The sequence below is a fragment of the Limanda limanda genome, chromosome 18 (genome assembly GCF_963576545.1).
Source record: "Limanda limanda chromosome 18, fLimLim1.1, whole genome shotgun sequence".
NCBI classification, from domain to species: Eukaryota; Metazoa; Chordata; class Actinopteri; order Pleuronectiformes; family Pleuronectidae; genus Limanda; species Limanda limanda.
This window is the reverse complement of record NC_083653.1, coordinates 9,834,650-9,851,746: the sequence shown is the minus strand read 5'-3', so window position 1 is coordinate 9,851,746 and position 17,097 is coordinate 9,834,650. Positions and strand designations below refer to the sequence as shown.

Sequence of the window (17,097 nt, the reverse complement as noted above, 5' to 3'; positions counted from 1 at the left end):
CTAAAGTGAAAAATGGAGGGGTTACCCTGATGGTAGAAAAGTATGGACTCTATTTAGAACAACCCACAATTACGGAAAGCAATTTAATAATAGCTTCTTCTGCACCAGGCAGCACATGAACAAGCAGTTTCGACTCAACCCCCTAACCCTGAACCTGATTCCAACCCTAACCCTAAACATAGCCTAAACTCATGCCCTAATCATAGCCGATCCGCAACCCTGACCCAAACCTGATTTGACACTATAGCATTCACTCATCACTGATTATTTCTGGTTATAACTTATGTCTAAGAGCTGCAAAAACACTGCACTCAGCTTCAAGTTCAACAGAACTCGACAATCTGTTGACTTTTTTTTTTCACTTAAGCTTCCCTGCATAAGTGGGAAAAGGACGCCGCTTGCTGGACATCTTCAGGAATAGCATGGGGAAAAAAAGTGACTCAATAATAAGTCACATTTGTCTATATTAATAAAGAATGACATAAAAGGATAGCTTTGTGTAGCCTTCATTACTTTTTTTTATCATACAGAGTGAGCTACTGCTTATATAACATCTGCCTCGAGCAAAGAATTCCAGGACCGAGGCCACAACATCATATCTGCTCAGCACAGACCGTACAAAACTGCATTAAACATGATTGAATAACAGCTGTTTTGTGTTGTGTGTCTTCAGACTGGAGATGAGGAGGTAACACAAGTTGTGTGTGGAAAGACAGGCTGCAGTAGGGAAGAGAGAGCTGCGTGTCCTGCATCATGTCTGTGAGTAGTGACAGATGTGTAACCATAAGAGGAGACTGGAGGCACAAATGGCCAAACACACATTCATAAAACAACAAATCATCCTCACAGGGACATCAGCTGCAATGGTTAAAGGACATTTATTTTGAAGGCTGTAAAATGATCGACTGCATTAGTTGTTAACCAGTTTTCAGCTGTTGATATAAACCCATTAAAATGCCAGTAATCGGTTCATAGCCGCCAGAAACCAAAGATACAGTCCATAAAGTTATTAAACATTTTTTTTCTTTCCTTCCTGAGAATCTTATCTGGAATGCAAATGAATACAAAATAATAAATTAAACTGGCAAAAAAAAAAGGGAAACACTGAACACACACCAGGACAATGAAAAAGGTACAGACACTGGAGGATTAGGATGGTATAGTGAAATACGACTATCACATGGTCTAGCTTATGGTTACTGTTCCTCTGCATGTGATGAAAGAACATGCACTCTGACTAGCTGCTAGCTGGGACTGGTGACACAGACAGAGAGACATAATCCCATTTGAAATTAAAAAAACGATTCAGAATCCAGTTTTGTGACCAAATCCCTCGTTTTGCTGCAGAATCCCAGGAAAAGTCCTCTCAGAGATAGAAAAGTGCAGTATTTGTTATGCATCGCAGTAGGAACACTGCTATTTGGCAAGCTCAATCTTTCAAACTTTGGATTAAAACTAATTGCACTCCATAAATGCCTTTTTTTTGTGTTATATTAGCCTATATTTTCAACTAATGACCCAAGTAACAGATCTATGTTAAAGTACGCTGCTGGTTTGGTCAAACTCAATCATTCATGCACACTTTGTTGGAATTCTTTGAATTCATAATCGAGTGCTCGCTGTTTAACCCTCATTTTTACCTATTATTTAAAAAATGTTATAAACCAATACTGTAACAACCGACACTGAGCTTCCTCTCACACCATTGCTGTAACTCTCGACAAGGTTTGGCACTTTCAACCGTCCTGGACGACTAATATACATACAAGACTTTTGGCACTTTTTTTTTGTATTCATGGACACAATTCCCAGGTCGTAGGACGTGAATCCGTTGGTGAAGTACGATCCTCTTTCTGGGGCGATGTCTCTGAAGTCCGCTCGTACAGTAAACACCCCAGCGACAGACACGTAGAACAGTTATCCGTCTACATTTTGCGCTAATCTCTCCTGGAGATCAGGTTTTTTGTTTAATTTCATGTAAACACACCCAAAGAAACTTTTAAAACAAAATTTGAGTCAAGCAGAATGAGCTTAACGTTATTTCCCCATTGTCCTTGGTCAATTTTTAAATAGAGCATTTTGTCCTTCCAATAACTCGACCCCACAGTCCTCAGTGCTGAGCCTGCCGTGATAGGAGCCCGTTGCAGATGGAAAACACATCGTCACAAAAAACCCAGGAGCGCCAAGATCCGCACACCCCTTAACACCACCTCACTTTTACATGGGATTGCTCAAAGACGGGGGAACGCTCCCCTTCGCTTTCAGGCTGCCTTCAGCTGTCTCCAGCCAATTCTAGCCAATCAGCTTTATTTATTTATCATGGCTACGATCACCGCTCATCGAACAGCCCTTAGGGATGGACCAGCCAACTGTTGGCATCCTCGAGGTCCGTGTCCAGCTCTTCATCTTCATCCAGAGGCTCTGGGGTGTGGAGGGCCAGCTCCCGTAGGAAAGCGGATGAGTGGGCGGCGGGCTGGGAGACGGACTTGAGGCCAATTTTTTTCTTCGTGAGGTGGAATTGATCCCGGATGAAGTTGTAGAACTCGTACTCGTAGCGCATGCGGTGGTACAGGACCTGCAGGGCCTCCAGAGTGGGCGTGTGTTTACGCACCGTGCCCGTCATGTTCCCCATCTTCTTGTAGTCTGCACAACGAAGAGAGAGGAAGTCAGAGACGTATATATATACATTTTTAAGTAGAAATTTGTTAGCGATACTTTGAATTTTTTTTATTTTTGAATGCAAGTGTACCCGGGCTCTTGTAAATGTTGAGCACTCCAGTAAAGTAATGAGGTAAGAGCCTCTCCAGCATGAGCAGAACATCCTCCAGCTCCTCCAGGATCCCCACCAGGAGGTAGTTCTCCAGAACGTTCTGCTTGGCCCTTTCCAGAGCCCACACCCCCGGCTCCCTGGTGGAAGAAGACGAGAAGAGAGTGAGAGGCAGAAAAGCAAAAACATACAGATGACAGAATGGAAACCTTTATAGAGGAGACATCAAATCACCAAATTACTCCAACATCTCAGGGAGCAAATCAAAGGTCGTAACCATACCTGCATTGCGGATGCTGTCCACAGAAGTAGGGGATGATGTAGAAAACTCTGGGGTTGGAGCACTCTGGGTAATTCTCTAGAATGCACACGTTTATGTCCTGGAAGCAGATGAATACATACAAATTATTTAATTCATGCCCTCCTTTCAGTGTTTTCCATACTCATTTGTCCTTGTGATATTTTACTGAGGAGTCTTACTTTATTATTGTTCATTTTATTTTGTAAATACACATTTGGTTTTGTCATGGTAAACTTAAATCAGCATCCATTAGATTTCTTTTACTCAGCAGAATTCAGCATTTTCATTTGACTCAGTGTCATTCTAGTTTGTCTTATTGATATTATTCAGTTTTTAGTATAGCCATAGAACTTCTTCTCTCAAGGAAGGAAAAACTCAATGAGAATTGCAATGATTTGCTTCTGCCACTAGAGTGAGCTCTTCACTAGTTCCTCCATGAACTCAAATTCCTCATTGGTCTCATCAGAGAACCCACAGTCCTGAACAACATCCTGTGCTCAGAGATAAACTCACATCAACAGCCCTCAGAGCTGATTACAAACAGGAACAAATTAATGTTTGGGTTCAACTGGAGGATTTAATGAAGGCCACGAGTTCAGGGCTGCGAACCCTTGCCTGAATGTGGTCGCCATTAAATAATGAAAGGGGAAAATAACACAGAGGAACGATTAAAAGCACACTTGCAGGGGTGAAGCAGGCCAGGCACCGAGGGCTGCAGAACCAGCAGTCAAATCCAAGTCAGGTGACGTAAGCTTTATGGATGGCAACAAGTCCCGAGCAACAAAACACTGCGAGAAAGCATGACTCACACACAGGGGCGCTCGCAGGTCCACTAAAGGCTCGAGTTGAGATACAGTACCCTCGCACAGTAGCAGAGAAAGGCGTTGACAGGCCGGGGTATGTGAAAGTGAAGTGAATCTCAAAGTGGAAGTGAAGTGAAAGTGAAATGATTACATCAGAGCATGCCCTTTAGATTTATGCGCCGATAAGTCTATAACGACAGAGCGATTTGTCAAAGGCGGCTCTGAGGCCAGCGTGGTCCATCACAGAGATTAAGTCAAGTCAGACAGGACCAGGGGCCCAGACCTTCCCGGGGGACGCAGACTGGGCTGAGACGTGAGGGGCCTGGGGGGGGGCCGACACTGGGAACCAGGTGACGGAGCTGTTAGAAAGGTTTCACAGACAGGAGCGTAAACACGGCTTAAACGGCAAGAAACCATGTGTATATGAGAATGCATTGTCTTGTATAATATATAAGTTATACATTTGAAGACCAATGTCGTCTGTATGAATATGAGAATGAAAGAACAAGGAAATGTTTTGGACAATCTGAAGTGGTACATAGCTGTTAATATTGAGGTGATATAATATATAGTAATTGTTGTTTCAATCATGAATACTGACGTCTGTAAATACACACTTAAATATATTTCCCATATTATAACACTCATTCTTGCCAGGAGGGCCTTTTGAGTACTTAGTGCTTTATGTACTCATTTATAGATTTAACTCTCGTCATGGATTGTGCAGCGTAAAGACGGCTACAATCATCTGATGTTAACAAAAGCATTGGATGACGATAAAGAATATTTTGATGCTTTGTTTATTCGAAGACAAAAGAACTACACAAACTGTGAATGATATTAATCAGTTATTTTTTCCTTGCAGCCGAACACTGTGGAACAATCGTGCCTCTGATTCAGCGGCTGTGGGGTTTGTTTGAACTTTACGTCCGAGCCGCAGGATGCACAGGGAGCCGGACTTAGTGGCGATCAGTGGAGCAAACCACTGGAAAGCTCTTCAAAAGAAACCACAACAAAACCCCAGAGGAACCTTTAGAAAACTGTGCAGAACTGTTCTTTTGTTCGTGTGTACGGGTCGTGTCCGGACTCGCGATGCGTTTGCCACGGCTTTTATCGGATTCATAATTTTTCGAGAGCACTTTGTTGTACTTCTTGTCTTTCGTTAATAAAAGAACGGTGGTGTGGGTAGATCCAGCGTTGTAAATTATCAGAGGATCTTCCTTCCCCTGCAGTCTGCAGTGTTCTCTTTGCGGTGACTGTTGGATTTCTTTAAAATACACACAAAACTTTTGCAGCCGTGTGAGAAAAGATAAAACACTTGCAGAGGTTTCAAAAGAAACTTGAGTTAAAGTTGTTGAAGGGTTGTACGTTTGAAGTCCGCTCCCACATTCAACTCTACACTCACTAAAAGTCTAGTCGGCTACAAACAGACACAGCGAATGGACTTCCGAAAAGCCCCTTTCTACCCAATGAAGCACGACACAAAAAGCTCCAAAGAAAATCATTAGGAGCCAAATTGGAAACAGAAAAAAAAAAAGGCTGAAGAAACTCAGCAAAGGGACCAGGAAGTGACACGTGTGACGCCACTCCCCTTCACACCTGGCTCGCAGCCAGGAAGTCCCTCCTCCTCCGCCTCGCCGCTATGACACTTGATCCGGGCCCCTGCTGCCTCGGCGTTTAGGGGACCTCTGGGAAACCGGCCACAACTCATTTATAAACATCTACGTCCCAATCGGGAAAAAAAAAAGGCAAAGACAATTGGCAGTTTCTTTAGAAAGGCCCATTAGTATTTAGAGGAGAGCTCCTGTGTGCACATTCAGGCTCATTGTTCCTATTCTCACTGTGGATTACTGAGCAGTCACAGAGACTGAAGCAAAATAATCTCTGCAGCGGCCTCCTGGTCCGCTCAATGGATTGTGTGCATGAATTAAATCAGGAGTAATTGATGATGTGAACCGTTCCCATGGGACACTTTGACTCGGCTTCCATCAGGGAGCATGGGGAGTAGCAGACCTCGGTCAGATCCCATTCAAACCGGGAATCAATGTTTTCTTTTTGCCACTTGGGAACGGTGGAAAATGAGCTGTAAACACATCACTGGCACATTTTTCACCTTTTAAATGAATCTTTTCATCAAGTGAGCAAACTGTTACAACATCCAGCAGTCCCAGATCATTCCTTTGGAGTGGGAGTTTCTGGCCACTAGAGGAGATGAAGCCCAGGATTCACTCTCCTCTCAGCTGCTGTGTGGTAGATAACGTTCTCCTCCTGCAGTTTGGAACTGGACAGGTAGAAAGTTTAGCTTGATTTATGTGCTTAGTTTAACTTTTGTTTAAAGTTGGGCTTTATGTGGACGGAAATGTTACAATGTTATTTAGCAAAGAATGTATATGATGGGGTTGGGATATTATGATTATATATGATGTAGATGTGTGTTTATTTAGATTTTGCACATTCAAATTATAAGGCCAGGGTGGAGTTTGCATGTTTTCCTTGTGTCGCCGTGTTTTTTTTCCCCGTCTTCCTAACACAGTCCAAGGACTTGCAGATCGGGTTAGGTTCCTTGGAGACGGTAGGTGTGAATTAGAGTTGTTTGTCTCTGTTGACCGTGTGTGAAGAGGGTAAGCCATGTAGATAATGGGTGGATTTTAAGATGGATGGATATTGTATTCACGTTGATCCGATATAAAGATGTGGACGTTGAGCTTGTTTGTTGGAGGTGTGGACTAAATGTGTGTCTTTGCTCTTTGCTGTGATGTTTTTTTTAATATATAGGTGTGGGTTCGTCGTGTCTATGTGGGTAATGTTGAGAAATTTCACTTTAGTATGATATAAAATCAAAAGGCTCTGTGGAGCTGCAGGCATGAGTCAGGCGACCTTTACGTCACATCGTCAACACCTGATCATATGCAACCGTGTTGTGTCGGTTGCACCTCGGGCGATTCCCTTTGTGACAGATTCCTTACGGTTTCTAAAGTGGAGGCATGTAGGGACACGGCCAATGCCAGTAAAGCCTCTATTCTTTTTGTGTGAGTGTGTGAATGTGTCATTGTCGATGTCAGTTTACCCGAGAGAAGATGATTTTCACCTGCCGTGGGAATCTCACCTGATCGGACCTGCGTTGTTTGTTTAACCGTTAGAACTAATCTCAAGTCGAGGCACTGGATTGATTTGTGCGTGCACATTCATGATCACACACATGCACACATTGTACTTGCTGAGGGAAAGTAAATACACACTTCTGCACTCTGCGCGGCCCTGCAAATAAAGCGACCAGACAAGTCTGGGTTGGCATTTTTTAAACCCGCTGAATGCCCGGAATAAAAAAAAATTCAAGTCTTTAAGTGACACTCCATGCATGTGCTCAGTTACATGTGAGAGTATACTTAGTACACTCTGCATTCAAGTGTCCAGTGCATGCCTCTGTGTATGTGCGTGTGTGTGTGTGTGTGTGTGTGTGTAAAAAGGGGAGTGGGGACCGACGGAAAATCCAAGCTGACCACAGGAATGTCTCAGCAACACGTGCATCAGGTTCCCTCGGCCCCGGCTGGAGAACTGACAGTGTTCTTTCATTGACACCTCACATATTCACCCACTGCAGGGCAGGAAGGGCTAATGCACACCAGGCAGGGGACACATCCGAGAGCAGCCGGAGCTCTGTTCACACACCAGGACCCTCCTGCTGAGGCACACACACACGTAGTAGAAAGGCTATACTTGTGAGGACATTCACTCTTGGCTGTAAAATCTTAACCTAGACACAAGACACTGAAACTCTCAGATTTTAAATATTAAAAATGAATGCAATAATTTGCTATAACGTAAAAGTGTTGCTGAGAATCATTGCTGCCGTCTCATTGGTTGTGTCCAGTGGAGCAAGTCCCACTAACTCTATCTTTTAGACCTAATCTGTATTTATATTATGTTATTTATATGAAACGAGCAAGTTAGTATGGTTTTCCTCCTTCCTGCCTCATTTGATCAGGGAATGGGTGTCACTGTATTGTTTTGTCAAATTGATTTGGCGGAAACTGAACTGAACTTGCTACTTTTTAAAAATGTACTGTAAGGAGGTTCCCGACATCTCAGTTAATTTTGGTCTGGATCCACATGAGGTTCTGGATCCGTGAATTCTCTCCCCATTTGTTTAGAATTGTAATTAATGGCTCTTTTTCAGTAAATAAATCTGGCATATTTAGTCGACTGATATGAGTGTGTGCAATTTGGTGCAACTTGATTAAATTGAAGTGGACTGTTGGGCCTTTGCAGAGGTATGCTTGTTATTCACACATTCTATTACATATCAAATCCTGACAAGGCTTTTTACACTATACTGTGTCTGTTTCTCTGTTTGCTGATTTTTTACCTGGAGTTATGTGTCAGTGATGTTTTCTGCAGTTTTGTGTGTATATATTTCTAAGTAGCTGTATAACTACACAGATGCTACGCTGGCACATTCTTGCAGCCACTGTTTACATTTGATTTAGCACATAACTGGAGCTGTTTTGCTGATTAGGTTGTTGCGGATGTTGCTATTAGCGAGTTCATTTAAATAACAGTGGAAGGGGAACAAGGCGAAACACTTGAGTGACTCAAGTGGGGGGAAAACATCACATCCTGTTTTCTAACCATCTGAACTAAACCCAGCAAATACGTCATTGGTTTGGAAAGCTTTGGGTTTTTAACCCTGTGCAGAGCATGTGGTCCTCATAAGTACAGGAGACACACAAACAGACACACACACGCTCATGCACACACACACAGGTAAGCCAGTCTACAGCCACACGGCCCTCCCTCTCCCCCTTAAACTCTAGCGAGGGGCCCCCGTGGTCTGCATACTTTAATAACTCAACTCACATGGTCCAAAAGTCCAAAGGAAAGCAGTGCAATACTTAATTACACCCAGTCAGACTCAAGCCAGTATGACATTCTGGCCGTGAGCTCTCAGGGTCTCTGGACTGGGGGAGAAATGCTGAGGAGTGGGCTGGTGTTTGTGCCTGGATATTGATTCACCATAAAAATCTGGACCAGGTATTGATAGAATCATCTTTTTAGTGCTGTAATATTTTTACGTTTGTGTTTTTTATGTTTGTTGTGATCCAATGTCCTCTTATCCAAACTGTAGCCGTTTGTCTGTCTTAAATTCATTTGATTATAGGAAATTACTAAAAGACATTTCACTTCATGTCCCAGCTGAGGCTCAGTTTATGAAAGCAGCTGGACCGGAGCCAAAGCAGATACGTATTCAAAGCACTGTTATTGGCTCTGTCATAAAGTAACAGCAGCTCCGTTAAACACTGCAAACGCATTAGTGTTTCCAACCATAAACATCCTTGGCATTGATTTCATTAATGTCCATATGAGAGTACATTTTCTGGAGGGCACTGGGACTGAGATGAAAAACAGATAAAGGCTGAAGGATATAATGTAAGTTGGACTCTTTAGATAAAAGTTTATTATTTCCCTCTTGGCATCACAACATGGTGACCACATGTGGGGCTGTATCCAAAGCCACAGTTTATAGCTGTAGTTTCATTGTAACTTCTATGGTTTTGCATATGGTTGGGGTGGACGACATGCCAGCTGATGGTATGTTTACTTAATTTCTGGATAGTGGGGGGAAGTGGAGACATGTCATCCATCTTTTTATACATCTATCCATTAATCTGTTAAATTACAAGACATAACTTGTCATCCATATCTCATTCTCTAAAACTGTGTATTAGATATTTTGTGCTGAATCTGAATCTACATGATTTTGTCAAATGCTCTGCAAAATAAACCAGATCGATCAAAAGACGGCGACAATAATGAAGTGTTGCCTGAAAACAAAGGTCTCACCAGGTATCTCTCGTCATCCTTCATCCCGGGGGTGCGGATGAGGTGGTTCTGCTCGCCCCTCCAGTCACCGAAGCGACGGAAGAAGTAGTTGGAGAGGAACCGGTTGATGGGATCCCGGATTATGTTTATATAGACTGGCTGCTCTATCCTGAACCTGACGGAGGCAAATGAAAATGTGCGTTAAGACCGTCTGCCCGTAGGAACCCACGTGTGAGATGAATCGCATTGGGAGTTCATGTGTTTACTGCACCTGGTGAAGTTGAGGAAGTGAACATGCCGTGTGTAGAGGAACGGCTGAGGGATATTGCTGATGTTCTTCATGAGATCCACCTGAAGGTAGAAACACACACAAACACACAGGAATCACGTGAATAGAGAGATAAAAAACAATGGTGGTGTTGTGTAATAAAGGGGTAAAATCCTGAAAGTATTTAGTAGTAGCTCACAACTCTGCCAAGGCCCAACATTCCTTTAAATTCAATCAAAATGCACAAGATCTCACACACTCATGACTCATTTTCTCAACAAGCTCCATGAATTGACCCTTGGGAAATCAGTGAAATATATATTAAGTCCTGGATCCGCCCCCTGATGGACCTAAATGTTATGCGTTCCTTCCTGACCCATAACACATCCTTCCACAAAGTTTGGTAGTAATCTGAAAAGTAGTTTTGGTGTAATCTTGTTTACGAACAAACAAAACGTACAATCCCACCAACAAACAAATTGACAAAGAGCTGCTGTAGGTGTCGTCAAATAGAAACAAAGACAAACACGTCGAGTCCAAGCGTTTGATTGTTTGAAATGAGCATGTGGATAGAAAGTACTTTGGCTGTAGATTAACCTGGCGCCTTGATTTGATTTGCATAATAATCCCACATCAGACACTGGCCACGCCACAATTTCCATCTTTGCCTTGAGTGCAAAAACTTCGTAAAGTAATATTATTGTTCTGCTCATCTGGCAATACTCATCACCCCAGCTCGTTTCCCCTCAGACGTGTCACACACAGGAAAGCCAACGTTTAGAATTCCGTTATTCCAACGCCGTTCCCAAAAAACCTCCTAAGGGCTTTCCAGGTCTGCGTGGAGAGACGGGCCGACAGCGGCCAAAGCAAACGTGAGATATCGCTGCAGTGCCACATCCAGATTCAACAGAGCCTCAGCTGGATGTATAGGTGGTGAGAGCGAGTGAGAGAGAGAGTCTGCACGAGCACCAAGCGAGAACAAGTCTGGTTATTTCAGGGGAAACAACGAGATGTGACATATCAAAGGGATTCATTGATGTAATCTGTCTTTTGGTAAAGTGGCCTTTCTTTACACAAGCAAACAGAAAGAACAAGTCTTCCTCTCTTTCTTTCTTTCCTTCTTTTTCATTTGACGTCAAGGGTAAGTGCCCGTCAAGGGGCGGTGTGGCCTAGGGGGTAGAGTGGGCGTTCTCCAACAAGAAGGTTGCTGGTTCAATCCTCACTCTTCCCCATCTGCATGCCAAAGTGTCCTTGGCAAGATACTGAACCCCTAAATGGCCCCTCATAAAAAATAGTGAGTGTACTAAAAATGTAAGTCGCTTTGGACAAAAGCATCAGCTAGTAAAGCATCAGCTAGTCCTCGCTGGTAAAGTTTGAATGGACAACATTTAGTATTTCTTATTGTGGTGTTTACTCTAATGTCAGCAAAAGACCTGAAGACACCTCAGCTCAGGTCAGGGCCTGAACCCGAATCATCTGCTCATGTTTGCATCAACACACCACATACACACAGAATCCTCTCCCAATGCAGTTGGGAAATCCTTCACTTCCGTTTTCTCTGTTTATTTAATGAATATAAAAACAAAATTCTTTGAGGTTTGTGGGAAGAGTCAGTAGAGAAAGAGTAAGAGTCTAAAATGAGGAGTGCGGGTAAGTCAAGGGTAAGTGCCCGTCAAGGGGCGGTGTGGCCTAGGGGGTAGAGTGGGCGTTCTCCAACAAGAAGGTTGCCGGTTCAATCCTCACTCTTCCCCATCTGCATGCCGAAGTGTCCTTGGCAAGATACTGAACCCCTAAATGGCCCCTCATAAAAAAATAGTGAGTGTACTAAAAATGTAAGTCGCTTTGGACAAAAGCGTCAGCTAAATGACATGTAATGTAATCCTGAAAATGAGGCAAAAACGTTAAAAATCGGGGCGTCACTTACAGACAGCGTCTTTAAAATACCAGGACTTCGCTATATGGTTTATTATTGTCATCACTCAAAGATTCCACCTCTTTCTGATCGCTGTGCAGCTTTCTTTCATTTCCCTTCGTACCTGATTCTGAGGCTGGCATTCTGCGCTACATCCTGTTGAATCCCTCTTTGTGGAGCCTAGAGACCTCTCTGGCAAAAGCCATTGATCCGCAGAGGAACCTCTTTGAATGTGCTGCTCTCAGGAACTGTGCACAGGCACCTGTTACGTCACAGCCGTTCTATTTGGACAGCAGCAGTAATATGTGTACTTGTTTATGTACACAGTTAATCTGAGGCCCCAGTCAGATTCGGGCTTCACACCACCCTCCCCTCCTCTATAAACTCAGTAGATTTCCACTCGCTGAGCTTCCACTCTCTGTGGATGTCTCCTGCTGTACAGTATAAATTCTAAAACGTTCATTAGCGCCTTCCCAATCTATTCCACCACTCCGGGTCGCACAGTATATACACCCTGTCTGTATCAATCCATTTTTAAAGAGGTTTATATTGGGAATAAACTCTCACCCTTGACCATAAATCGAGACCAATTAGCCAAGATCTAACCTCTGAACCCCCCCCCCCACCCACACCCAGGTTGACGTCCAGACGCTGTGCACATTGGGATAATTTGATGCATGTGTGTGTGTGTGTGTGTGTGTGTGTGTGTGTGTGTTTTCTAACCCAACCCTCCGCTCTGGTCGGTCTGGCCAGCCCCCCCCCCCCCTCTCATTGAGCTGCAGGGAGACAGAGGGAAAGTGGTGCAGGACGGTCTGAGATTCCAGGCATACCTGCCACCGACCCGACCCCTGTCCCCCCCCCCCCCCCACCGCTTCCTGAGCCCCCGCGGTGTCCTCACAGGGTTCATAAAGGGAACCGGAGGAAGAGCTACGACGGCAGAACACCATGACCCTGCATTCAACTTTGTTTCTGGGACTTGCATTGAGAAACGAATGAGAGCCTGAACAATCAGGACCTGTAGAGACCAACATGGCAGTCAGAACCCGGAACTGCCCAACCTGTGCTGGAGGGTACCACCGGGTTATGAACAGGGGTTCCCGGGGGGGAATGGTTGAGTTGTTGGTAGTTATGTTTTAATTGGTTTTGCCAACTATTATGGACTCACAAGGGTGTTTGGTATGTTTTCGTATATAGGAGAGAATATTACGATTTTTGCATATACCAAGTGTAATCTCCCTCTTTGAAAATGTATTATTAATTGTCAATCCGTGTTCTTGGTAGGACCCAGCCAGTATAAAGGAGGAGGCTGGAGGTCCTAATGGGGAGAAGTGGTCTTACCTTGAATAGAGTCAAGTCAGGAAGACTGCAAGGTTAAACTATTAAAGGGGCATTGCCTATAATGGAGAGGTTTTTTTGTGTCAAGTTTACTTTTTATTTTTGTAGTTTTGTTACCAGTAAAACATTTTATTTTTCCATCTGTCTTTATTTTTCTTCCAAAATCAGGCCTGCACTTTACATATTGCTGCACGGGGAATTAAGTTGCAATAAATACACTTGGACTGAATAAGTGGGTTTGTCTCAGTGTTTGTGCCATAACCGCTTGTGCCAACCCTACAGACTCCAAGAGGATCACTCCAGATATTACATATAACTGATAAACTTCCCTCCAGCACCCAATCAAATATCTGGTAAGTGCCCAAAAGCAAACAGCCTCATGAGGCCATTTTCTGACTCCGGAAAGAAAAGTTCCAGAAAATGTCTGGAGCAACTGACGTGGACATTTTTGCGTTTTCACATAATTTCTGGAAAATGTCCAGACCTCAGTGCGTGTCTATTTTAGTGAAGCTGCTGAGATGCTTCTGGGTTGGAACTAATTCCAGTATTTGCTTGTACGGGCCCAGACACTTTTTGGTGTTTGGTGTTTGTGTATCTGCGGCTGAGTGATGCAGATGTACACATGGTCCACGGCTGCACTGCATCTGTCTGCTAGTTCATATTTTTGGAGGCCACAGAATCCCACATCAACACGGACCTACCAACAATGAAGATGCTGTCTTTCTGTCTCTGAGGGTCTTTCAGGAAACGTCTTGAACTTCTCTATCCCACTGAGCTCGTTCCCCCAGGGCTGAAAGGTACAGATGGGTCACTATACTATATGTCTCCCATTTGCAGGAGTTCTGCAAAGTTCCAAGAAGTTCCGGGGGGGGGGCACCTCCTCTTTTTGGCAAACCACAAACAAGACATCAACCCCGGGCAAAACCCATTAGCGGGACAACTGGGAGAGCTGGCAGGAAAGATGGTCTGCTCACTGTACCCCTGAGCCATAACCACGGCTGATGAGAGCAGCATTTCTAAACTTAGATGACGCACGTCTGGATCTGCATAAGTCAACAAGCGGAGAACTACACGAAGACAGAATACAGAATCACTCACAGACACAAGCACAGACGTACACTCTTTAGACCGAGCCCCCTTGCACAGACACTGGAATGCACACTGTTCCTGAGGAGCTCTGCTTGGGACCATTCACAGAGATGTTTTATGTCCAGAAAATGAATGCTTCTAATGGTGTTCTGCGACTGTGGGTGCAGCCAGCGATTCAGGGTTTTGATGAATGGGCAAACAAGTAGCTGTTTCAATATTGACTCTCAACATTTACATCAAATCGGTCGGTAATGGCCTGCACATATTTAGCTCCTGCTGACCGTTCACAAACTGTTAGAAGCAGCGGCAGCTTATCCCACAAGGATCCTGTCAATGGAGCGTGATGTGAGGATGTGAGTCATCGCTGCCGTGCTCCCACACAAACACACAAACACACAGTTAGTCACTTTCTCACCCCGGTGATACAGATGCCGTTGCGTTAATGGGAAATGTCATAGACAGGAGTGTTAGTAAGGAAACAATCGTCAGATGTTACTCAAGCAGTTACACACATTTAGAAGTGCACAAGTTTTTTCTGTATCTTTTTGTATTTGACAACAAATCAGAGGAACATTTTGGTTTTAAGTTTACTAATCTATGTGATGCACGGTCACAGATATAACTCACAAATATATAAAATAATCAAATCTGCATTTCCTCAACAAACTCCAACCAATGATGGAGAGTTTAGACTAATTTGTGCACATAATAAAAGACAATTTGAACACTAATGTTTTAAAAGTTGCACATTATGAGAATGTTTAATATTTGCCTTGAACTGATTATACAGTATTTCAAGAGGCCATGGTTCTCGGGATTATACTTCCAAACCTCTACCTCCTCGCTGGTAGAGTTTGAATGGACAACATTTAGTATTTCTTATTGTGGTGTTTACTCTAATGTCAGCAAAAGGCCTGAATACACCTCAGCTCAGCTCAGGGCCTGAACCCGAATCATCTGGTCATGTTTGCATCAACACACCACATACACACAGAATCCTCTCCCAACGCAGTCGGGAAATCCTTCACTTCCGTTTTCTCTGTTTATTTAATGAATATGAAAACAAAATTCTTTGAGGTTTGTGGGAAGAGTCAGTAGAGAAAGATTAAGAGTCTAAAATGAGGAGTGCCATTTGGATATGCTTTATGCACATTAGCATTTGCGTTGGCATTCCCATGGGCAATTCTTCGTCTCTCAAAAAGCTGTTTTTCTTTCTTTACACGAAAGCAGTTCTCCCTCTGTGAAGCCAACGTTCATGCCCTCCAGATATTCCAGGAAATAATAAAGGAGGTTCCTCATCCTTTAGCCTTTTTTTCAACCTGAATGAAAGACAAACACTTCCGAGTGGCTGCTGCTGTCGTGTTCACTGCAACCGCAGAGTTAAGAGCACAATAGAAATCGAATATGCTTTCTCCCTACATACGCTGTAAGTGTTACCTTCAGTTGTCATCTGCTTTAAATCTGTGTGTTAAAATGAAAGTTCAGAGGTTTAAGCCCGGCTAAGCGTTATTATATGTTTTATAGAGACGATAAATGTCAACTCGGAGAAACAACGAGATTCAGAGCTTTTGGCGATAAAGGCCGACGGAGGTGTAGATGTGCTGTACACTTCATATGTGAAAGGTTAAACAATTTCTGGCATTCATGTGTGAAAACAGCTTATGAGTGATAAGATTCCTCAATTTCATGTCCCTCAAACCAACGATTAAACACTTAATGTCATAAAAAGACCACACCCTCTTAGTCATTGAACTGTTAGATCCAACAGTTGCACCATCATCTCCTGGACTGTACCTGTTCATGTTTCGTGAGGCGCGTTTTATTGTGGATGTCGGAGGAGACCAGGTTGAACTGGTGTTTCTCAGCCAGTAGCCTCAGTAAGATGACCACCGTCCGGCTGCCGCACTTCCCCACGCGGTTATAGACCACCTGGCTGGGGAAGGGGAGGACCTGCGAACACACACACACACACGCAAACATGTTAGATAAATATTACTGAAGTGCATTGTTATCATTGTACATTTTTGAACGTGTTGGAAGGGAAACCAAGAGGAAAAAAGCGAGGTTAAAAACTGTGATGCCTCTTTCTTTAGCCTTTTACCTCTGTAAAAAGTCTCTCTAGGGCTGCACTCTGTTGACCTGACCACATACACCCCCCCAACACACACACACACACACACACACACACACACACACACACACACACACACACACACACACACACAAACACACAGAGACACAAACTTAATGCATGCTTTCATCTTCTCTGCTCCTCTCAGCTCCATGAGTCAGAGACTGCGATGATCTCAGCAAACTGATAATGATGCAACTTTTTAGTGAACACACACACACACGCCGGGTGCGCACGTGCACACAAACACAAAAAACATGAGTCACCAGTTAAACAAGAAGCATGATTCAGACCTTCAAATGAAGTGGATGCGATTGTGTAAACACTGATTTCTTACTGTACATCTCGTGTTTGTAGGAGAGAAGAAGTCGGGGGCGGCATCCAAATTAAATGGAACTAATTTTTAGAACAAGGGCAGCAAGAATGCACTAATTTGGCAATCACCCCTCATGAGGTTTGCAGAAGTGGCCCCTCTTAAGAATGAACTCCAGCCGAGGGAATTAACCAAGAGAGCAAGAGTGACAATAAATAAAGGGAAGTTAAAGGAATTAATGGGAGAGAAGAAGACTTTAAGGTCACTGAAATGACATTTTGGATTGGGTCAGATTGTTTCTCCCACACCAAGCAAAGTCAGTTTCCCTTTTTTAAATGTAGCCTTCCAGTTAATCTGA

The 17,097-nt window shown here is 43.6% G+C and overlaps 1 protein-coding gene across 1 annotated transcript in view; it reads right to left on the bottom strand.

Moving 5' to 3' along the window:
• Positions 1-859: 859 nt before the first annotated feature.
• The window catches only part of usta (uronyl 2-sulfotransferase a), a 51,388-nt gene continuing 35,150 nt past the window's right edge, over positions 860-17,097 (bottom strand). Inside the window, exons 3-8 of the mRNA XM_061091250.1 lie at positions 16,090-16,245; positions 9,963-10,042; positions 9,713-9,866; positions 3,050-3,147; positions 2,750-2,907; positions 860-2,643 (exon numbers count right to left, since the gene is read on the bottom strand). Coding sequence (XP_060947233.1) covers positions 2,351-2,643; positions 2,750-2,907; positions 3,050-3,147; positions 9,713-9,866; positions 9,963-10,042; positions 16,090-16,245 — 939 coding nt within the window. The 3' untranslated portion in view covers positions 860-2,350. The remainder of the gene's footprint in view (positions 2,644-2,749; positions 2,908-3,049; positions 3,148-9,712; positions 9,867-9,962; positions 10,043-16,089; positions 16,246-17,097) is intronic.